This window comes from Camelus dromedarius, chromosome 6, assembly GCF_036321535.1.
Source record: "Camelus dromedarius isolate mCamDro1 chromosome 6, mCamDro1.pat, whole genome shotgun sequence".
In the NCBI taxonomy this organism is placed as follows: Eukaryota; Metazoa; Chordata; class Mammalia; order Artiodactyla; family Camelidae; genus Camelus; species Camelus dromedarius.
The window spans coordinates 12,545,509-12,570,866 of record NC_087441.1 but is presented as its reverse complement, the minus strand read 5'-3'; the positions used below and the strand labels follow the sequence as shown (position 1 = coordinate 12,570,866).

The following is a 25,358-nucleotide window of genomic DNA, read 5'->3' as shown; positions in this document are numbered from 1 at the left end:
AAGAGACTTATCAAAATGATGTATAATTAGCATGGAACCTTTTTACAATATGAAAAAACAGTAACTCTATTTTGATTTTGGAAAAAAAGAACCTTCCCCAAATGATGGTAAGTCTGCAGTGTAAGTAGCGCCAGCTGGCCCCGGCCAAAGCCTGAGAAAAGGAGCCCCACGGGCATGCAGTTCCTTTTCACTTCACAGGGCAAATTCGGGCGCAGCCGCTGGGCCAGAGAATCCCCATCTGATCAACTGGCTTTCAGAGACAGATCATGAGGACGATAATCCCATTTTATCCTGTATCTATACACATTATTCTAGTCTTCTGTCTTGTGCTGCTCTGTAAGCTTCCCAAGGCCTGGGAGAGCATCTTACTAACTTTTTTCCTGTCTCCAAAGCCTACTGTAGACACACAGCAATCAGTCAGTTTGTACAATGGGGCTGAAATAAGTTGCCATGCTTTGGTTGCTCCCGAACTATAAAAGAGGCTTTGGGGAAGTCACTGCTCAAAATCTGCTTGTAGGATTCCGCCCTGCACACGACAGACAGTGGTCTCAGCAAAGGTCCTTGAACTGAATGCAGACAACTGTCCCAGAATCTGTGTTTATTTTTACAAATGCAATGCTTTTTGGTTGACAGATTTTTTGCATCAGCATTATGAGAGATTATTTTTATCGTAACGTAGCTATATGGGAATGAGTTTTATGTCAGTATTCATGGTTAAAGTCATTGCAATACATAGTCATGAGTCAATACACATGAATTAGGATACACAGTCACCTAACACAGCCTAATGTCAGTGTGGATCATCTCAGAATAACTGGTCTTTGTCGTGTCCTGCCACCACGCTTACTGTTCCATAAAAGCACCCTGAGAGGGGAGCCCAAACACGGTCACAGTCTCCTCAGATACAATTCTTTGCTCAGGGACGACCCCTCATTGCTTTTTCCCCTGTTCCAAATAGAAACAAACAAACAAAAATCCAGCCCAGATTCTCCTTTTGATATGACCCACACATCAGTACAGAATAAACAACTGGGTAAAATATTTCATCAAGATTTATGGAATCAACACGAAGTAACAGCCCTTAACTCTCGTTATCTGCTGATTTCTTCCCAGAAGCAATGTTAGCAAATGCCCACACGTAGGTGGCAATTAAACTAATAGAACTTCAAATGTCATTGACCAGTAATAGTGACAGTTGCCACAGTAGCATTTCCTTTATACTGTACATTTAATGATTTATTGGCTCAAGCTCAGTAAACAGAGAACTTGGGTAGTTTCCTTTACCTTGGCCAGATGAGAGTTGATCCATTTTGTAAAAGTACGTTTCTGTACTATCTCTTGCTCATCTAGAAGAAAAAAAAATCTGGTAAGATAACAAGTCATGAAGCTATATCACGAAAGAAAAAAAATTCATAGTTATACAACTTCAGAAGTGATTATTATAGTGTTTTATCTTTTAATTCATTTTATCAATTTTTGTCTTGAAAGAAGAGAAAGTAAAGCTCCAAATATATTAAGCAATTTGATTATTTCCTTTAAAATTATCAGCAAAGGCTTTAAAATTTGTCATCTGTTAGCCCTATGTTTATCTTCATTCACTTATTAAAAGTTTGCTGAATAATTAAACCTAAATAAAACTATTTTTTTAAAAAATTCACTGAGACCAATTAAATGCCAAGTTTTATGTTTCATGCAGAGGGCTGCAGTCTCCACCCTGACACATCTAAAGGTAACTGTTTAGAAGACAACATAGACAGCACACTCTTTGACATTGGTCTTGGTAATTTTTTTTTCTTTTAATTTGCATCCTCAGGCAAGGGAAGCAAAAACAAAAGTAAACAAATGGGACTTCACCAAACTAAAAGGCTTTTGCACAGTGAAGGAAACTATGAACAAAACAAAAGGACCGCAAACTGAATGGAAGAAGCCATTTGCAAAAGATGTATCTAATAAGAAGTTAATACCCGAAACATACAAAGAACTTCTATGATTCAAAACAACAACAACAACCTAATTTGAAAATGAACAGAGGATCTGAATAGACATTTTTCCAAAGAAGACATACAGATGGCCAAGAGGTACGTGAAAAGATGCTCAACATAACTAATTAACAGGGAAACAAACTGGATGAGTAGACAGTGGATTCTTCCCTCATTCAGCCCCTGATTGAGAATGCAGCCCAGCTGACACCTTGATTGCGGACTTGTGAGACCCTGAGCAGAGGACACAGGGAGCTGTACACGGACTCCTGACCCACAAAAATATGGAGATCAGTGAACACTGTTTTAAACTGCTAAGTTTGGTGATTTGTTATGAAACAAGAGAAAACTGACACATGAAGAAAAAGAGGTAGGATTCAAGAAGGCTTTAATTGGAGATTTAAAGAGATGAAGGCCAGAGAGAGGGACCACTGTAGCACCTTTCAATGAAAGGGCGAATTCTTTTCTAATTCTATCACTCTTTGTTTTAAACTAGATGTTGTGAGGATCACAGACGAACAACATATCATTTCAATTCTTCACCCTTTAAAAGGTGATGCTCAAAGAAACATAATTTCAGCTTTCTTAAAAGAGACCTTTTGGCAAAAGTCTAAATATAAACTCTAGCGATACAGATTCCCTCTCTAGAGCTGACCTCGCCTGGGCTTCAGTTCGGAACACTGGATGCCTGCTAGAATATAAACCCCATGAGGATCGTAACTTTGTTTCTAGTGCCTACAACTGTGACAAATAAGTACTGTGGAATGAATGAACGAAGAAAATAAATAAAGCATTTTAATTCGGAGAAAATTTGTATACATCCACAAAATTTAAAGGATTTCATTATTTCTAATGCACACTAAACGTGCACTTTTAACTTTCAAGTACATACCAGAAACAAACCCAAATAATAATAGGCAATATTTATGTACCAGGCACTGATCGCTCTCTCTCTCTATTTCTAGATCACATTATATTTTAAGTAATTATTATATATCATATGTAATAAATATTTATCAACTCATTTAATTCTTATAACAAATCTATAAGCAGGAACTATTATAGTGTCCATTTTACAAATAAGAAAACCAAGGCACATAGAAGTTGAGCATTTTTACCAAGGCCACCCAGTGCCAGTGCCAAGTTTTAGACTCCATGAGTCTGGCTCCTAGACCACTACGCTGCTACCCTAGGACAGCACAGAAATTACTACATTAGTCATATCAAATGTTTGTCACATCCAAATAATACATTCATAGTTAAGTCAAATTTGAATTTGACCTTAAAATCTTCAGGTTCTATAAATAAAGTTATACAGGGGCAGAATGACCTTAACTAATCAAGCCAGATATGATAGAATTCAGAACCTTATCTATAATAGATAAAATCCAATTCTAAGTCTAAAATAGACTATAGATGCAGTTAAAGTGTATGCAAATTTTAAATTCAGTTTCAGAGGCATACTATTTTATAAATATCACTAGATGTCAATATTAATTTAATATTTTAAAATATTAAAATAAATTAGCATAATGTTGGTGTATAGAGTCATACATTTGTTCATAATCTGCTGATACTGTATTACTTCTGAATTTTAAAATTGTTACATTTTTACTACTACTACCATTAGTGGAATAATACTGCTACCATATGGTTTCATCTGATGGTAAACCTCCAAGTTTTTATTTAGACATTTTTTTTTTTTGGAAAGCTCAAAATATATTTTTGTAGCATTCTTTGTAAATATCTAAATGTCAAATTCTCTACATGGTTCCTTTTATATGATGGCTGCAAAAGCAGATTTTACTGGATTTTACTTTTTGTATCTGCAGACACTGCCAGATGAATTCTAAGTATTTTCTGATTTTACTTACTGTTTTCCCAAAAGAAAAAAAAAATCCCTAAAATGCCATCATGTCAGCAAATCCTCTTTTTTGATGTAAAAATCTGAATACTTTAGTCCAGGATTTGGTATTTAAATTTGGCATCTACAGCATCAAATGTTTAAATTGTGGAAGTAATATTAAACATGCAACAAATGTCTACCACATTGCATCAAAAAAAAATCCTGCAAAATATTATGAACAATAACACTTCTTTATAAACCTGTTGACGAGGAAACTGACCCTGCTCTGAGGAACTGGCAATATGATGGAAGAGACAGATACATAAACAATAGCTCAAAGCAGTGTGTCAGCTCCTGTGATGAAGGAACATATAAAGTGTTTAGGGAACATAAACACAGAAGCAAGTGATTCTCCTACAGAGTAAAGAAACCAGCTGGAAGGCCAGAGAAGCCAAAAAAGGGAGGTGCCATTAAATTGAACATCAACAGATAAATGGACATTTGCAGGCAGAGAACTCGGCAGGAAAAAGAGGCAGTCTTTTCAGAGCATGGCATGAGATAGTAAAGTGACAGTGAAAACCTTTTATGGTTGGATTATAAAGTAGAGAGAAGTTAAGAAGGAACTGGAGGTAAGCCTGGAAAATAAGCAAGAAACAGTCTATTAAAACCTTTGAAGAACATGCCAAAAAGTTTGGTCTCCATCTTATGAACAATGGGGAGCTATCCGTGGCTTTGGACAGGACAAAGACATGATCATATTAGACCTGGGACACAGAAACATATATTCTCATGACAGGGTAGAGGTTTAATTGAAGGAAGTAGATACTGGGAGCAGGGGGGATATTGGAGAACGCACTATCAGAACACATGTTGAAGGTGATGAATTCTGTTCTAGGGCAGTGCCAACAGGGATGAGATGCATGAGATGGTTGGAAGGGAACTATCAGAAGCAGAAGCAAAAGGAAGTAGAGAGACAGGAGTTAAGGGTGCTTTCTAGATTCTGTTTTGGGCAACTGAACAACGATGCCTCTAACAAAAAAGGAAAGACAGAAGATGCAGCCGGCTCAAGAGGGAAGGTTATGAGAATTCAGGCCCATTGCAAATGCATCCATGAAACACCTGGATGAAATGGCAGCGTCAGCACAGAGGAGAGGTGGGGCTTGAGAAGCCGGATGATGAGGTGGGTGCTCCACTGATAGGAGCCTGTAACAGGCTCTGATTCAAGGCTGGGTTTTGATCTAGGTGAGTGTTACCAGGCAGATACAGTTCAAACACCCCTCCTCTCCTATAAATTGAATCTGGATTCCTTTCTAAAGGCCAGACTGTGAGGAGGGAAAAAACCCCACAAAACTAGCTATGGAAACTCTCCAGGTCCTCCACCCATGAGGCTTCCATCACTGGTTCTATTTCAAATACAGTTGGTCCTATAGCCCTCAGGAGTTGGAGGCTGCTGGGCCTTGAAAGACGTCCCTGCAGGAAGCCACTGTACGTATGTGACCCTGGATAACACTGTTATAAGAAATAGTCCCCAGATTCCAGGGCAACATCCCTCTCTAGAAATGAGTGAAAAATAAAGACAACCTGCTCTGATATTCAATTTCTATATTTCTTTGCCTTGTTTATATATTTCCTCAGTATTTTTGCCATTTCAGGATAAGATCATGACACGTGCAGAAATCAGGCACAGTGTAGCGAGGGGGATTAAATTTGACAATTGAGAAGCTGTCACACCTGACTATAGTCAACAGTTTTCTTCCTGATGCGTAAGAGAGACTTGCTGATTTTGCACAACTGCGGTTTGTCCAAAGAGACTTACACATGTACCTGGAAGCCCAGAGTGCACAGTAAAAGGTGGCCTAGGTTATTTAGAGCCTTTGCAATCGGTCATGAAAAATCTGCTGCCTAGAAACAGGTTGGTTGTATTTTCATTTCACCATATCTGATGAGTTTATCATATATAATATTTATGTTCACAGAATCACCATCACTAGCTTTTAAGTAGCATCACTAAATTTAAAAAAAATTAAAATACATGCCAATATCCTCTTAGCAGATGGTATTTTTAAAATGCTAACAGTAACCGAAATTAGCATATGTCAATATATTTAACAAATTAGTCTATAAGAATCTATTTCTAGGAGATACAGCATTTCATATGTGGGTATGCACATAAAGATGTATATTTTTATCAGTTATAAATAATCATAAAGAGCAAAATACTGAATTTCTAGGCATATCCATCCTTAATGTCATCTTTAATACAGAAATACCAAGAAGAAAGACTGTTTAAATAAATAGATACGGTTGTTCAGTATGAAATTGCCAACTCTGACAAAAACGTTGGGGTAACGTATTGATACATTCATTGCTTGCAATAGGTTATATTAACTTTTTTTTTTTTTTGGCAGATTCTCATTATACTTTTTGGATGCTTGAATGACAATAATGGCTTAAGTAAAATCTTTCAGATTTTAATTTCCTGAGAATATACATGCTAATTTAAAACAAATCAAATATTTAAAATCATATCACTACTAATTGTATCCAATAAATGTTTTTCATCATTTTTGATGCAGATAGATTCACATCAAAAAAGTCAGAAAGAAATTTAGAAATAGAAATATGTAGATTAAACTTTTTGACACAATCCAGTGATGTGGCTACAAAGGAAAAAAACAACAACAAAAGTTAAGGTGACAATGTAAGTATTATTAATTAAATAACAGCCTCAATCAGATGACCTGAATCAAATGATTTGTTTTGCGATCAGAATTATAGAATCCCAATTGTTGATCAACAGTTACTAAAATCACCACTAACTTTGCTATACATGTGTAGGGTCTAAGGTATACTGTACATTTCAACATAATGAAATAAAGATCATAGAACTTATAATTAAATTAAACATATAAATTTAAAAAGTTACAGGACCAGGTTGTGGCTGATTACAAGATATGTCCACAATTTCCTCCCATTCTGGTCAGCATGCCCGTTGCAATGTGATTTTGCTGTTCCTCCTAAGGGGATGTAGAGTCAATTTCCCCACCCCTTGAGTCTGGGTGGAGCCTTGAGACTTGCTTTGACCAATAAATGTAGCTGGAGTGACTTTATATGGCTTCTGAGGCTGAGCCTTGAGGATCCGTTTTGACTCTCTTGGAGCTCTGCCCTGAGACCACCCCACTGGGAAGCTGGTACAGCATCCCAGAGAAAGAAGGTCACTTGGAGGAGAACTGAGGCACCCCAGGTGACAGCCAGAACCAGTTGCCAGACCTGTGAGTGAGCAGACCTACCAGCCCTGCTGATCCTCCAGCTGGACGCAGCCAAATAAATGAGTCAAGGGACAGCCAGCAGAGGAAACACCTAGCCTGCCCACAGGAACATGAGAAACCACATGTATTATTGCTTTAAGCCACTAAGTTCTGGTGGCGGTTTAACAAAGGCTAATTGAAACTGGGAGTTAGTGCTGCTTTATTAGCAATCTAAAACATGTGGCCTGGGCCTTAGGAGGAAAGGACTGCGAGGAAACTGCTAGCAGGGATAAGAAGGAGTGCTACGTGGATTTTCTGCTTTGTAACTTCTGTCATCATCTGCAGTAACTTGAACTCTTGCAGCTGGCTAGGAGATCTCCCTGCAGAAAGCCAAAAGTGTCAGCTGGCTTCTTCTGGCTGCATATTGTAAACTACTGGGAGAGAGAGAGAGAGAGAGATGAACCAAAGAAGGAACTACATAGTTTGCAAGCAGAATCTAGAGGAAACACAGAAAGGCTTTGATATGGTGCACTGGAAAAAATAATGATTTGTCATTGTCAGTCTCTCCTGGAAAGAGATTTGCGAAAGAAAAAATGGCTTCAGGATAACAAGAAATCAAGAAATCAAGAATGTGACAGTAAGATCCATTGTTAAAAACTCAGAAAGATTTAAGGCAGTGCTTGGTTGACCTTCTCAACCAGACAAACCAGCTTCTAAGAATCTTAAGGGCACTGCCCACGGTAGCCTCACATGTGGTCCAAAGTTCATTTCAGACTTTGGATCTGGAGGGCACAGAATGAACTCCAAGCAGATTTTTAGGCAACCAACCAATTTGGTAAGCAAAAACACCACCAGTCTGCATTAAAGGGACAGGACAATTCAAAAAGAAGAGAATACTTTGGAACCACAACTTTATACGGCTGAGAAGAAGCTAAGAAGACAATCAGCCACAAACATGAGCCATTTCTTGTCAAAAACATCGGGGAATGTCCTTGCCCTTGGATTAAAGGAACGGGCCACATGTGCCTGGCTGGATTTCAGAACGACTTCAGACCATGACTGCCATCTCCTTTCCACTCTCCCCTTCTCTGAACAGGAGCATCTATCACAGTGGCCCTTCCCTGTCTCATTGTTGCATGATGGATGTATGGGGAGCAATGACTCCTCTTTTTACTTCCCAAGCCTAGAGATTGAGAGGACTCACATCTAAGGAACCTCATCTGTATCTGGACCAGATGCAGAGCACATGATGCTGGACTCGGAGCTTGATGGCATAATTGGAAGAGACTCTTGCTGCCATGAGAGGGGATGAGTGTATTTTGACGTGGAAAGAATAGAAATTATAGTACCAAAGAACAGATTTTAAATTATGGACACAAAATCTTCCAGTCTCAGTATGCATCCTCCTTTGCAATGTGACTTTGCCCTTCCTCCCATCAAGCGTAGAATTGATTTCCTCTCTCCTTGAATTTGATCTTGTATTTGCTTTGATCAATAATGCAGCAGAAATGACTTTATATCGTCTGATTCTAGGCCTTAAAAAGTCTTGCAGTTTCTGTTTTAGCTGTCTTGGATTCCTGTCCTAAAATCACCACACAAGGAAAGCAGTCTATCTTGGAAGGTGACAGTCCCTGGGGAGAAGAACTGGGATGCCCTATCCAATAGCCAGAACCAACTCCCAGACACTCCCAACCAACTCCTGGCCCATTGTCTCACACACGTGTCCTTAGAAAACATCCACGTTTAACTATGAACAAACTAGCCCACCCACAGATCGTGAGAAATAATGAATTATGATTGTTCTAAGCCACAAGGTTTTGCAGTGGTTTGTTACAAAGCAAAGGCTAACTAAACAAAGGCATTTACTTGTGTGACAGATACACACACACACACACACACACACACATACACACACACAGAGTTCCTTCTCCTCCTCCACACCATCTTCTATAATAGAAAGGTTCTAGCTTGCTTGACTGGGTCCACCTTCTGGGCCTTTGATGTCCTGATCAGATGAGCAATGGAGGAAAAAGCGGCAAAGAACAAGGGCATCCAAAGTTACTCTGCTCAAGCCTCAGCACAGATCAAAGGGAGGGGCAGGAAGGAGACGGGGAGAGATGGAGAGATGCGGAGCGAGTGGAGGGGTGAGACTGGGAGAAAGGGCAGTAAAGAGGGTTTGTGAAGGATGTGCCTGCATTGAGTGCTCCAATCACTGCTTCAGTTTTTTTTTTTTTTCCCAAGCAAATGTCAGTAAAGACATATTGCTCTTAAGATTTTTGGAACTGGAGTGGTATTTCTTTTGTATATAAAATCAGTGACTAGATGAAAAGAGCCCAGTTTCATTAAAGTTACATTTGCAAAATTTAGTACCATCTGACTTTAAATCGAAGGCACCCGGGATGAGAAGAATAGAATTATCTCAGTTCCTAAACTGGAATTCCTCAACCTCGACACTGCTGACCGGGCAGGGTGATTCTGTGTGTTCTGGGAGGTTTTGCATTCTTTGACTCTACCCATTAGCTGCCAGTAGCACACCTCTCTCCTTGCCCAAAAAGTTGTGACCATCAAAAATGCCTCCAGACACTGTCAAATTTCAGCTAAGGGAAAATGACCGCAGGTGAGACTCACTGACCTAAACGGTGCCCTTTGCATCTGTGTATGACAATGGGGAGGAACTGGTATGAACACCTGAAACATTTGTATATGTTTCAAGTGAATTATTATTGCCCAATAAACTCCAAAAAAGTTATTATCAAATTGGGTTATTCCCACAGTTTATATATTTATTTAGACAAAAATCCTTTACTCTGAGATATATCTATTTAAGAAGTGGCAAAATGCAGTAAGTCTAGGATATTTTCTGAAAGACTATATAGAAATTACATGATTTTCCCAAGATGAATAAAATATCCTATGATGTCTGAGATACTCTGTCATTCAAATCCGGAAAATGTGACCTTATGTGATGGGGAGTGGGTGGGAGGGGAGAGGGTGTGTATATCCTCATATTGTGTTTGGTTTATTTAACTATTCTAAACCTTTAAAAAAATTTTTAAAGAAATGTAGAAAACAAAAGACAGCTTTTTCAGCTTCAGTTGGTTATTGTTAGTTAAAAATACAGTCTGAACCATTTACTATAACATTTTAATTTTATCACTGTCAGAAAAAAAGCATATAGCATGTGCCAGTCAGCAAATTATTTTTTAAAAATTAAATATTGAGAGAATTTGAATGTATTTGTCTGGGAGGCAATTAAGTACGGCTGGTTTCCTAAGGACACAGATCAATGTGCCAGGCAGTAGCCCAGGCAATGGGTTAGCCTGTAGGGACAACGGTGGAGGAAATGCACTCTTACCACGATGGATTTAATTAGGCATGTATGGGGGGTCGGGAGAGGGATGGTAATAGATACACCAGCCTTGAACCATTAGACAGACCTCGACTGCATACATTTTTAGTAAAATCATTTGGTGAGAAAAAAAAACTGACTTAAATTGAGAAGAATCTGTTGACAATCTTTCTTTATTCCACTTAATGTTAAAATTCAGACTTTTCTTTGCAGAAATGTTAACGTCTCTGATGACAGTCCCTGACTGGGGGGGAGACATTATTTGCGGCATGCCCACCATATTACATTCCTAAAGTTCAAATAGTTCTGAATTTGAAAACAAAGCTTAGACTTCTGCATAAAGGATGGTGTGTACAATACAGAAACCCAATGACAGAGCTGTACCCTACAGAGGGGTAATAATCATGATAAAAAGAAGATAAGCAATAACTACAATGAGAGAGAAAACATAAGAGTTCATTGCGACAGTTCATACTGGTGGTTTCCTTCAATACATTATCGTTTGAAATAAAGACAATACATCTGAATAGTCGAGGCAGAACTTTGGTAGTTTTTTTCCTGTCACTTTTTCTTCCTTTATTTGTGGGTATAAACGAGGCAAAAGAAAACAATTCCATGGTGAATTAACAAAAATACCTTATATTTTCACAACGCTTGAATTTACTCTCGTTTTCATGTTCTCGTTTTCTCGCCTCCTTTGATTGACACAAATAACCTGGCCCAGCAGACAGAGGCGGTACCATTAGCCCAGATGTAAGGAAACAAGGCATGGTGGGGTTCAGAAATGTGCCAGAAATTTAGAAACTGGAATGAAGGCTAGAAAGTTAAAGAACCATGGCCAGAACTGTAGGAAATCTGACTCAATTTCTGTCCATTCACAGATTATTTGATTTATATGTTTAATTAATGTCATGACACCCATCTCTGACCAACCAGGGATGCAGTCAGACAGGATGGGTGTCGTTCCTTACAGTCCAAAAGGGAAGACAGGAGTCGAAGGACCCCTACACTTCAGTTCAAGTCCTATACATGCGGCGAGAAGCAAGCCCAGTGGCACGGGATGTGTGAGTGGCTAAAAAGACCACAGTTAAGGAGATGAAAGGCAACATGAATGAAATGAAAAATGAAAGCCAGTCCCTACAGTTTCCAAGGAATGGGAACCAATGGGAAAATGCGGTTTCTATACCTAAGATCTTTCCTAGTAAATTATATATAAAGGCAAATGATGAAGAAGTGAGGACAACTGATCTTGATGAAGTATTACTTCCACTTAGCACAGAAGCTTCAAGCCGACGCTGGATGAACTCCCGACTGCAAAAAATGGCACATCTCCTGGTTTTGCAAGAAAGCTACCACAACTTTGAAATATTTTCCTGTTGTGAGCACTTAGCAACACCAGCACAGCAGAAGGAAAGCGAGTATTGAAAAATGTCCTGAAATATCATCTTCAGACAAACAGGTTAACATTAAATTGTATCAGTGTTTCAATCAATCAAAACACAGTGTTTTATTTGGGGTAGCGGGAAAAGGAGAGAGTAGTCCATCTTAACGTTCATATATTTTATATCCAATATTTAGTCTAGGCGTTTAAAAAACATATAGTTCTCCGAAATAAAAATGACTTTTCCCCAGCTAGTGCCTTCCAAGTTTGCTTGTTTTTGGTTTTTGTTTCATTAAATTACTTAGATTACTATTCTTTGTTCTAAACAGGTTTAGGATTACAATTCCATACTTTGGAATTTTGTATTTCCAATTACTACTAATGTTTCTTGGTTTTTTTTATTTTCACTTTGAGATCTAAATTTCCTTTCCTATTATTTTTATCAATATCCAAATACAGGTACAAAAAATTGGACACAATTTCACTTATCTTCTATTTTATACTGCAGGTCCTCTTAAGAAGACGTAAATAAAGAGAGCTGCGATTTTAACGTTGAAATTCCTAAATTTGAAATGGAGATAAACGATAAAAACAAGAGCTGAAAAGAGAAAAACTGAAAAATAAGATCAAAGCACAGAGTTTGAGGAGCTGACACTGGAAATTTCCATCACAAATTCAACTCCCACATTATATTCAATTTGCCCCTCGAAAGACCTGCATTCAGTGTTCAGTCACACACACAACAGCAGATGGCGCTGTAACTTTCTGTTGCTGCAGGACTGGGGTGACATCATTGACCTTCATCATAAAGGAAGACCCCAGGATCCACCGTGCCCGTTGCAGGGGCTTCTACAAGAGACAGCAGCTGGTGAGTGTCACAGGTGGATTTCCCGGGTGTCGGCCCAAACTCACATGTTCAGGCTTATTTGTATAATATATTATTCATAAGCGTTTTGTCAATGATAAAAATAACTATCATCTATTTAGAACTGATCATGTGGCAGGCATAATGTTGCATGCAGTCATTTTATACATTGTCTAATTAAAACGCTGCAACAACCCCATGGGGAAATTATACCCCATCCTTCCCTGACTTTATGTGTAAGGCATCTGGCACTGTCAGGTTAATCAGCCTGCCTGAGGTGACACAGACACTCAGTGGCAGAGTGTGGCTTTGTCTCCCTCCAGAGCCTGAGCTGTCACTCACCTCACTCTACCTTCATGTTCAAATCGCCCACTGGGTTCTCCAGAATACTTTTATGTATATTATCTGAAATTACCAAGTGCTGATACTGTCCTCAATGCACAGATGTAACAACCAGTTTCAGAAATGTCTCAGCAAGCAGGTGCCAAAACCAAACTAAGTCCTCTGACCCCTCCTCCCCCCTGCATCTTATTAGCAACTATTTAGCCAGAGACAGAGCACATCCAAGCAGGTCATGGACGTTCCACCAGCTTCCTGAGCTAAGCTAAGGTCCTTCACAAGCTGTGAGGACCTGCCTTCAGGCCTCCAGCCTCTTCCATTCCTCTTTCTCAGCCCCCCTCATCCCTGCTTTGGTACCCTCAAAAGAGCTGGAAACACAGTCTAACCAGATGTTCATGGAAGTTGGCTCACATAGAAATCACATGCAAATGATTTCCCTTCCACATCTCTGTATTTGTATCTGCCTTGGTATTATCATTTGTCAAGGTCAGGCTGGCAGGGAAACAGATGCTGGAAGGAATTTTGTCAGCAGGAGGTGTTTTGGGGATATGCTCTCATAAACACTTTTACGGGGATGAGGGAAGCAGGATTGGGCAGAGAGAAGTGATGGTGTGAGATGCAGTTAGCTGGGGTGGTCCTTCGGAGATGTTCCAAATTGAGGCACGGGGCAAGGACCTTGAACCCACTGAGCGGGTATGGGCTGCCCCGGGGAGGGGCATAACTCAGATGAGGCAAATCCCTTGGGCTGAGGACACATGCCAGGGAGGAGCCCAGCTACGAGTCTTCAGCGGGCAACACTCTGGGTATTTGGGGGAATGAGGGCCCCAGAACTGAAGAGCGGGACCCGGGCTGCTCCCCACAGCACTGGCTACATCAGCTACACTGTCAACTTCCACGTGTCCAGAAGGGCGCCTTTCAAATCATGAGGACAATAAAGTTCGTGTTTGCTGTGTGTCATGTGAGACACACTGAGTACAGAGGGAGGCAACATTTGCTTTCAAGTCTGACACCAGAGTCAAACCCTTGACCCCCACGAGATGCTACCTCCTCCGTTTATTTCTAAATGAACACTGTTTCACACTGTGCACTTTTCTGAGGACTGACTCAGAAGTGTGGAGGCAATGAGGGCAGTGCAAAGGTGGGGAAAGGGCCACATCTCTCATGAGACAGCCAGTTACATGTTCTCCGAAGTGTCTCAGATGTCTGTTTGTCTCCCAGTTTGAATGATATCCCACTGATTCATATGCTTTCTCTATCCAACCAACCAAGCTTGGTTCTGCCTTTCTCCCCGCTGAGCCTGCCTTCCTAACGTGCCTCCTCTTCTTCTCTAACCAGACAACTCTGGCAACTGCCATCTCATCCTGCCCTCTGTCCAGCCTCCATCCTGTTCAATTTCTCCTCTCGCAGATAATGCAGTGCTCCCAGCTCTAAAACTCCATCAGCCAGGAGCCTACACAAGGAAGAAACATGGAGTTGCCAAGCAGTGACACAGGAGCAGGATCTAGGTCCAAAATGTGTTTTCTTTCACCAGCAATGTCCTAAGAAAACATTTTAATTTGAGTGGTTTTGGATGCGACTTAATATTTCCCAGTGTTCCACAGACCCATTACTCTCTGTTTTCTTAAATCAACAGCACTTCAAGTCACCCGAAGGTAAATGAGTTTGAAACAGCTGGAAAAGAAGACTTGACTTCCATGCACCGATGGGGAGTGAGGTAAGGAGGGAATCTGATGAGAAATCTTAGGAGAGGTAATAAGCAAAATCAAGACTCCCAATTTAAAAAGAAGCTACCATAATTTTTGATATGGTTATTTTAATTATATCCTTGGGGAAAGCAGAAGTTTCTGTTCATTTTCTCCACCCTACCTCCCAGTTATTTGTTTTTCATTGTTATTCGATTATAAGTAATTGAATATAGTTCCCTGTGTTATAATGAAAAAGAATTATGAAAATATATATACGTATAACTGAATCACTATGCTGTACACCAGATCCACACAACACTGTAAATCAACTATATTTCAATAAAAAAGGAAAAAAATTATTTGTTAATGATGTTAAGATATAAATAAATGAAACATATATAGTTTGATAAATGTATACAAAAATGAAGATCTTGGTGTTTTTATATATAACCAAACACCAGATTCCAAGTTTCAATCAGCTATAAAAACGCTTGGTATATTTTATATAAAACTTTGGAAATCCCCAGAGCCTATATCAAGAGCAACTTATTAACAGCATATTCCATGTAGCCAAACACCACATAAGACTTGCTACCGTATCTACGTTTGTTTCCTAGTAAGTGAAATGACTCAGTTACCTAAGTACGTTTGTTGGGGGAGGGGGTCAACACTGAGGAAACGTTGGGATTGCAGCAGCAAACTTGAGTGTATCTGGTTACCATCCTCCAGAATCTACATGTAACGGCAAGGAAGTGACATTTTGAGTCATCCTCATATTTTAGAAGAAGGACAAAAACAATAACATTGAAAATAAGATAAAAGAATTCCATTATATTTTCATAAAGATAGGAAATAAGTCAGTGTACTTTAAAAATTAGAAGTGAAAAACAATAAAACTGGAAGTAAAAAGAAAATTAAGTCATAACAGACTGACAAATTTTTGACCTGAGATTGAGGCTTCAAGAGTATTATCATCCATTAATTTGAGGAAGATAATTTAGCTCTGTCATAAATGGATGGCACTTATGTGACACTGATATCTTAACTTTGAAAAGTCGTCTCTTAAAAATACTTAAATATAAATCATCTAAGTCTCTGTCTTAAAATTTGACTTTTAGCATTCTTAGCAAATTCTCACAATTCAGGCTTCCACTCTAAATAATGGTTCTAAGGTTTCCAAAATCATGAGCATAAATCAGTAGTCTTCATTTCACTTCTATTAGTTTCAGGTTCAGATAAAACAGGAAGAAAAAAAATTAATTCAGAGTTGTTTTAAAATCTACTCTGCATAACCCCATTTTTTTGTACCAGGGATTCAGACTGGAATTATAGTAGAAGAGAGTGTGTACATGGGCTCACACACACACACAGATACACACAAAGACAACGACAACAAGAGTACCTTTTATCACACCAGGAGTCTTGAAGGTTGTTTTTATCATGTTTCACCTTTTATGGTGGCTTTTGGAAGTTGTCCTAATTCAGTCAGCATCTAAAGCAAACCCAGCTTTCACCAAGGGAACTCCCAGCTCTCCTAACAGCGCTCTCCCTAAGACCATCCCGATAGCAACACCTCTGTGAAAGCGTGTTCCTCTCTCGTCCTTTCTCCTCACCCCCTGCTTACTGACCAAATGCACCGCTCCCAAACACCAGGGCTTCCACAGAGACAGTCTTCACATCGATTTATAAAAAGTGCTTCAGATGCACTTTTGGGGGGAAAAAAATGACACCTTTTGCAGTCACTATTTAGGAATTCAGGCATTCTTATTATATTAAAATCTTAATTCATTTGAAGGGTTTTTTTAATTGAAAAAAAAATCATTCTATTTATTATAAGTTCCTGATTTTAACCTTACATATGTATGAAAAGTTTTAATTTTAGAATTTGAGAGAAAGAAATTAAATGAATCTTTGGTAGACCAATATTATGTTAGTATTTAATTTTTTACATTTATACTACACAAGATATAATCTGAGTTATTTCTAATTTGTTCTTTGAATTTGCTGGATTTTTTCCCCCAAATGTCTAATATTGTAGAACACACATTAAAAGTTCTAATTACTGTATTAGAAATACACATAGTAACAAGCTGCCAAGTGAATCAAACTATTTTAATATATATATTAAACAATGTTGGGGAGATTTTACATTATTTAAATATACAAAATATCAGTTAAAGAAAAAGCCATACAACAAACAAATAAATATAAGTGCAAGAATCCACAAAGGGTATTTTAAAGTCCCATGTAATGCTTCCTAAGACAATTTAAGACAGGTCCCCAAGCAAGAAGTGTTTACAGACGTGTGAGACCCTGCAGGCTAGAATAAAATAACTCCTGGACCTGGGATCTCAAGACAACACAGAAATCAGGTGTCGCCATACACATGCCTGTTAAACGACGCAACAAAAAGTAAGGGGATAATTTCTATTTTTCTATCCCATTTAGAGTAAGGAATGTTTACTGACATAAAATTTGTTAATCCCGAAAGTTTGTTTATAAAGACTGTTAGCTATTACCATGATGTATAGAATAGAAAAAACAAACAAACAAACAAAAAAACCCCAAAAAATCCTACTGTTCAGTAGAGGCAGAAAGGGAATATTTAATTTTCTCCAAAGTAAATTTTGGGCTCTGGGAGTGAGACAGACCTGACTTGGAATCCCAGCATCCGTGTTTACTGGGAAACCTTAAGAAGGTGACTCAGCTATTTTATACCTCAGTGACTCACATATCAAATGACGATATAAATAATAACACAAGCCCCATAGAATCACTGCGAAGATTTAATTAGGCTGCTAAACTTTATATCACTTTAACATCTCTACTTATTCAGACACTTCCTTTGATGAAAGAAAAAGAAAACAACTCTAAGGAAGGATGTATTTCTAAGCAACAGTAGAAAAGACATAAGATGAAGACGATTTATAATAGATCTACAAGTACGACATCTTCTCCTTTCAAATTTCTCATTTGAGCCTTATTTTCATTCCATAAGCATCTCCTTAGTGCTGACTAAGGGCAAGGAACCGTGGGGATGAAAAGTTACGTTACACAGAGTTTGTAGTCCTAAAGGAGCACCGAGTTTCTTCATTGACTTTAAGAAAGATTTACTGCACACAAATTACATGAGAGGCACTGACTAGGTATATAGATGATTTGGGGGTGGAGGGGGCAAAGGTGGGCAGGGAGAACAGAGGAAGAAGACATGGATCCTCAACCTAACCTTGTAAACTTAGTTTCTTTACATGCCAGAAAAGTATATTCACCTCCCAAAATACAGCTCTGTGTGTGCGTGCGGGGAGGTTGTGAGTATGTGTTTGGGGGGGGGGGCGGTGTGTAAGGGGAAGAAGCACCAGGCAAACATAGCAGCCTCGGTTTTATTTGATTGCTCTGAATGCTTGAACCTGTATTGCACGTGGCAACCCAGAGGCAAGCAACTCAGCCCATTGACCTAAGAGAGAAAGGGCACTCAGATTGCTTCAACCTATGTGTACAGCACAACATCAGCAGATGAATGGATAAAGAAGATGTGGTGTATATAAATATATGTACAAAATGGAATACTACTCAGACTTAAAAATGAAATTTTGCCGTTTGCAGTAACATGGATGGACCTAGAGGGCATTATGCTAAGTGAAATAAGTCAGAGAAAGACAAATACTGTGTAATATCACTTACATGTGAAATCTAAAAAATACAAAATAAATAGTGACTGTCCCAAAAAAGAAGCAGACTCACAGATATAGAGGACAAACAAGTGGTTACCAGTGAGGAGAAGGAAGGGGGGAGGGTCAATACAGGGGGAGGGTCAATACAGGGGGAGGGTCAAGACGGGGGGAGGGTCAATACAGGGGGAGGGGAGCAAGAGGTACCAGCCATTAGGTATGAAATAAGCTACATGGATATACTGCACAACGTGGGGAATATAATGAATATTTCATAACTATAAATGGAGTATAAACGTTAAAATTTGTGAGTCACTATATTGTATACCTGTAACTTATATAATGTTGTATAGCAACTATACTTCAATCAAAAAAGTTTGTTTTTTAGAGAGAGAAAGGGCGAACAGGAAAGAGGTGGGCAAGATGAAGACGAAGATGCAGGTTTGTTTGAGAATAACCTGTTCTCCCTGCTCCAGCTGGAGCAAGCAACCAGCATGACCTTCCCTTTTATCTTCAGTTTGCACCATCAAGGGCAATATTGTTTCTTTTCAGGAAGAAACAATACCAACATGGAGGAAAAATATCCACTGTTAAAAAAATAGCAAAAACAAAGAAGTGTGATAGGAAGGAGGCAAAAAGGGGACACAGGAAGACACAAGAGCAGGAAAATATAGATTCAGGGGCAGTTTGAGTCCAATCCACTAGTTTTCAAATTATATTAAAAGCATGGTTAAAAGAGCACTTTTGGCAGTACATCTCAGATTCACGGCATTCGAGGATATGGCTTAGTGGAATTATCACAAGATCGTGAATGCCAAATGGACATCAGGCAGGAAGAGAAACCACAGGCTCATTTTCAGCAAGGTGTCCTTACAGGACCGCTCCATGTAGAGCTTGGCCTGACTCAAATATTAATTTCACAAACAACTGCAGTTACAGGAGAGACTTCATCATTTAAGGCTCTAATCTCAGCAGTAGAAAAAACAGTCTCAGTTTTTGGGGGCACTGCAAAGCATCCTTTGGTTTCCTACAAATTATTTTATGTTATTTCTAAAATTTGTTGTTGTTGTTAATGGAAGAACTGGGGATTAAACTCAGGACCTCGTGCATGCTAAGCTAAGCATGTGCTCTACCACTGAGCTATATCCATCCCCCCTATTGTAAAGGATATCTTTCATTTATTTATTTCCAATTTATTTTAATCTAGATTTATTTATTTTTTTACCTATTTATTTTTAATGGCAGCACTGGGGAGTGAACCCAGGCTAAGCACGCACTCTACCACTATTCCCTCCCCCCTGCCCCACATATTATTTTAAACATTAACCAAATCATGCTAACTCTCCATCAATGAAAGATTTTCCTCTCTCACAATAATATAAAATTGTACATTCTTTTGTTCTCCTAACCTACACAATTCATATTTTCCTTTAATAACAAGGACCTTCATCAGTAGATTGATTCCAAGCCTATGGGGAAGTATGTGTAACAGATAATTGGGATGCTTCTATTGAATTCTTTGTCTCCATTCTTACATCTCCTTTAAACAAAGGCAACAGAGAATAAAAGATCATTTTTCTTCTGTCATGACCCCGTTAGTCTGAAACTCTCCTGCTGCCCCAATGCCAGTAGTTATTGTAACAGTTACCTTGAATATACAGCTATTTCTACAAAATCCAAGAAGTAAGTGATCTTTATTAAGTTGTCAAAAACCAGCTTCTTGCCTGCTTTCTGGGGAAAAAAGGAGGAAGTTCTAACTCCTTCACAAAGATAATGTTGGTTATAAAAAAGAAACATAATGCCGTGGGGAGCAAAGGGCTCACTCTAGCGAATATTAAAATACAATAAGAAGCTAAATTAATTAAGACAGTATAATCACAGAGAAGGAACAAACCACAGAATGGAAGGGAATACATAGTTCTGAAAGAGACTCTATTTAAACAAAAGTGAGAAAGATTAGTGATGGTTAAGGGAAAACAAGAAGGCAAATTAAAACAGAAAAAATCAATTTGCAGCCTCACTTCACCACCAAATAAATTACAAATGGATTAGGGAATTAAAGAAAAAGAGGTAACAATACAACTACCTGAAAATATGGCCAATATCTGTATTTACTGAATGAAGAAAGGTATTCTAGGCTTAAAAGTAACAGAAGAGGGATAGACTTCATTGTACAAAAATAAAAAAATGCACACCCAACAAATGATAACCATAATTAAAGGCAAAGAGTATATAGGAAAAGTATTTGCCCAAAATTTAAGAGTAAAATTTTTAAATAAAATCAGGAGAAAAACTTTAAGTTCTATGACATTGTTAAGCAAAGAAATAAACCAGCAATTCACAAAATGGCCTTTAAAATATGTGAAATAAGGTATGTGATTACTTAAATAGAAAGTGGAGATTTAAAAAATGAGATAAGCCTGAATTCGAGATCATTTTTAAACAAAAAGAGATTTTAAGCTGCAAAAATTTCCTATTTTTGAAAGCCAGTATTTTCAATTATTATAACAAAGATAAAGGAACATTAATAGATTAGCTGTTTATTTCCCATGATCTCAATATTATGATAAATCAGTGGTTCTCAAAGAGCCTCCATTAGCATCACTTGGTAACTTGTTAGAATTATAAATTCTCCAGCTTCAACCCAGACCTACAGAATCAGATCAGCAACCTATTTTAACAAGATTTCCAGGTGATCCTTATGCACAATTAGCATGGGAATCACCGCATGGATCATAAGCTGTATGAGACTCTGTGGCACAGTTATTAACCGCATGTATCTCAAATGCGGGGTCTAAGGTCCAGCTTCACCTCTTGGGCAAGTTACTCAGACTCTCCATCTTTTAGTTTCCTCATCTGTAAAATGGGCCTAATAATAACACCAACCTCATACGGTTGTTAGGAGGCTAACACAGTACCTGAAAAGCATACAAAATGGTGCTCAGCATACAGTTTAGCCCTATTGTTAAATAAAAACAAAAAGTACGTTTTTCTTTTAAAAGAGAAAAGACCATATCAAAAGTGTGTTGATTTGTTTTTTCAAAATAAATAACTTTATTGAAGTATAGTTGATTTACAATGCTGTGTTAGTTTCAGGTGTATGGCAAAGTGATTCAGTTACATATATATATATTTTCAAATTCTTTTCCATTATAGATTGTTACAAGATATCGAATATAGTTCCCTGAGCCATACAGTGAATCTTTGCTATTCATCTATTTTATATATAGTAATTTGCATCTGTTAATCCCAAACTCCTAATTTATCCATATCCCCCACTTTCCCCTTTGATAACCATAAGTTTATTTCCTATGTCTGTGAGTCTCTTTCTGTTTTGTAAATAAGTTCATTTGTATCATTTCTTTAGATTCCACACATAAGTGATAGCTTATGGTATTTGTCTTGGTCTGACTTACTTCATTTTGTGTGATAATCTCTAGGTGTATCCATGTTGCTACAAATGGCATTATTTCATTCTTTTTTCTAACCGAGTAACATTTCATTGTATATATATACCACATCTTCTTTATCCAGTCATCTTTTGATGGACATTTAGGTTGCTTCCATGTCATGGCTACCATAAATGGTGCTGCTATGAACACTGGGTACGTGTATCTTTTCAAATTAGAGTTTTCATCTTTTCTGGATATGTGCCCAGGAGCAGAATTGCTGGATTACATGGTAACTCTATTTTTAGTTTTTTAAGGAATCTCCATACTGTTCTCTATAGTGGCCACACCAGTTTACATTCCCTCCAACAGTGTAGGGTGGTACCCTTTTCTCCACAGCGTCTCCAGCATTTATCGTTTGTAGACTTTTTGTTGATGGCCATTCTGACTGGCATGAGGTGATACCTCATTGTAGTTTTGATTTACATCTCTCTAACAATTAGCGACATTGATCATCTTTTCATCTGCCTATTGGAAAAGTTTTTTTAAGAATAATAATTACACTATCAAGAATAATGTCAATTTGCATCTTTAATAGAAAAGTATGTTAGTAAGCAGTGATAGGAATGATGAGAAGAATAGGAGAGAAAGAAAAAAGAACATGTACAGGCTGCATCCAAAATATTCTCAAACACTCTGACAGTCAAGGGCCCACACATAATTCAGGGACCTTCTTGGAGATAAGCCTGGAAGTGTGACTTCTTCTGCTCAGTCTAAAACAATTTGGAAATATAAAACTCATGTCTTTGTTGGTAGAGATGTGTTCATTTGGCTTTCTATGCTAATAAAGCAGCTGTGGAAACATGGCTTGAGGCCATATTTTGATGAACTAAATAACCCTTTATTAATTTACAAGTGATTCAAACATGATCTTAACCTGTTATCAAGATGTATTCTTAGTGATTTTAGTCTGTTGATAGTCACTCTTTCAATGCACAATTTTGTTACTGAAATCATTTAAAAATAAAAAGTGCAGGCCTAGTAATTATTTCAGTGTTGTCTAGACCCTGTCTGACAACTCCACTGAATTCTTCAATTATTCAGCTGTTAGCAATAACTAAATGAATTACCATGAAGTCACAGCAAAATAAATGAAAAACAGTCTTGTATTTCCTATTTTTAACTAGTCTTGCTCAAGACTAAAACAAAGTAATAAAAAAGTTAAAGTATTACGACTTGCCCAATATTGTATAAATATTTGTCCAAAACATTAAAATACCTTTTGTTATGCTTTCAAAAATCTTTGGAATATCTGCCTATAAAACATTTTCTCTCTCACATTCCAAATGTGTGCTGTTTCTTCCCTGTGTATAATTTGCAGCTCCTTTCATATGAACAGAATAATGAGGGAGTTGCCTGTGCATGTAAGGTGAGGCAGATGAGGAAAAATCACTGAGGCCCACAAAAAAACGAAGAGGTTGTTGAAGAACAAAGTGGTCAACTTGAACCTTCTGGCAAGGTCCGGTCTTGTCACTAGGAACGGGACTCACTGAGGCCATCTTGAATTTTCAGCCTCTCCTCACAACACAAGAAATGGCTCCGGGTCCTTCTCCTTTGCCTCAAACAAACTTGGGATGGGCGGTGTGTTCTACCTGCTCCCACCTGGAAGTCAGACTTGCAGACTGTCTAATAATTGTTCCCCAAATCAGAGGCAATTGAAAGGATGGAATTAGCTTCCTCCTACAAATTCATAAAGAGCTATCTAGGAAGGTTCCGTCCCTAGTATCAAGGAAAGAAATCTTTCCTTTTTTGCACACATGACTGAAAAGGGAAAAACCGAACTCCTCCCCACAGCAGTATGGAGATTGTCAGCAGGTGAGCGGCTGCCCAGGACACCCTAATCCAGCCCTGATCCGAAGGGATCCGTGGGAGATTTCTCCTCCCCGTCCCAGGAAGGAGTGAACAAACGGGGGACTCCTCTCTTTGGTTGGAAAACTAGGAGAAGGAAAGGGTCTGGCTCAGAAATCAAATTATTTCTTTAATCTGTTTCTTAATCTGGACTTTTTTGACCCATGTAGGAATACAGAGATATTTTTTCAATTGACAATGTATCTTAGTGACCTAGTTGCGATAAATTTAACCAGCAAACTTTACTTTACAATGTGTTCAATTCTGAGGTTCCTCTCAGCCCAATATACTAATGGAACTGCTGGGGGGTTTTTTGCCTTCTGAGATTGCTTAAGAGCAGGAAACAAAGTACCCATTACTAGTCTTGCTTTTTAAATGACAGCCTTGGCAATGAACTCTAATTGAGAAATGGCACTTCAGAAAAAGAAAATCAAAAGAAAGAAAAACCCATTATGCAGCTATTTACAATAGCCAAGACATGGAAGCAACCTAAATGTTCATCAGCAGATGACTGAATAAGAAGTTGTGTAATATCTCTGCAAGGGAATACTACTCAGCCATAAAGAGAATAAAAACAATGCCATTTGCAAGCAACATGGATGGACCTGGAGATCATCATACTAAGTGAAGTAAGCCAGAAAGAGAAAGAAAGTACCAAGATATCACTTACATGTGGAATCTAAAAAAAGGACACAAATGAACCTATCTACAAAACAGAAACAAACTAACAGACATAGAAAACAAACTTATGGTTACCTGTGGGGAGAGAGAAGGTGAAGGGATAAATTGGGAGCTCACGATTTGCCGATACTAATATATATATAAAATAGATAACCAACAAGGTCCTACTGTATAGCACAGGGAACTGTATTCAATACCTTGTAATAGCCTATAATGAAAAAGAATATGAAAAGGAATATATATTTAAATATATATATTTATATATATACATAAAACTGAATCACTATGTTTTACACCAGAAATTTACAACATTGTAAACTGACTATATTTCAGTTAAAAAAAACACATTATGCAGAAACAAAAGAGATCTGAGATTCTTTTAAGAGTGGAGCATGTGTGTGTGTGTATATACATACATCTGTGTGAATCCTGCATAATCCCGGAAGTCAGTGCTACGCACCTAAAGCTCTTCAGAGGCATTTCATAAGAGCTTCAGAATGAAAGGAGACTATATATTTAATTTTTATATGTATGTATCTTTTTACCCTAACAAAAGAAGGAAGGGAGCATGAACGTGCTTTCTTATGAAAAACAGTATGATTTAACTTGTTTGCAAAATTTGCAACTGTAATGTGCCCCCAAGGAGGGAAGAAGGGACAGTTCTTAGAAACACAACTGTCTAATTATATCTGTATTTGTATTGGACCAATTGCAATGACAGAGGGGCATTTTCTCTCATAGACGGAATATCAGCATTTTATTTTCTCAAATAATTTAAAAAGGAAAACGTGACATGTGACTCAATTTACTTTTTTTCTCTTTTGTACATATATATATTGTTTATTGAGGTATAGTCAGTTTACAATGTTGTGTCAGTTTCTGGTGGACAGCATGATGTTTCAGTCATACATGCACATACATATATTCATTTTCATGTTCTTTTTCATAAATTGTTTTCTGCTTACTTGCTATGTGCAACTAGTTATTTTTCATAATTTTTTTAGAAAATTTAATGCTAGT

At 38.0% G+C, this 25,358-nt stretch overlaps 1 protein-coding gene across 16 annotated transcripts in view; it reads right to left on the bottom strand.

Moving 5' to 3' along the window:
* Positions 1-25,358, bottom strand: part of SYNE1 (spectrin repeat containing nuclear envelope protein 1) — a 427,973-nt gene that overhangs the window by 351,450 nt on the left and 51,165 nt on the right. For all 16 annotated transcript variants that reach the window (XM_031456562.2, XM_064486565.1, XM_031456561.2 and 13 more), the window contains exon 3: positions 1,285-1,346. In XM_031456562.2, coding sequence (XP_031312422.2) covers positions 1,285-1,346 — 62 coding nt within the window. The remainder of the gene's footprint in view (positions 1-1,284; positions 1,347-25,358) is intronic.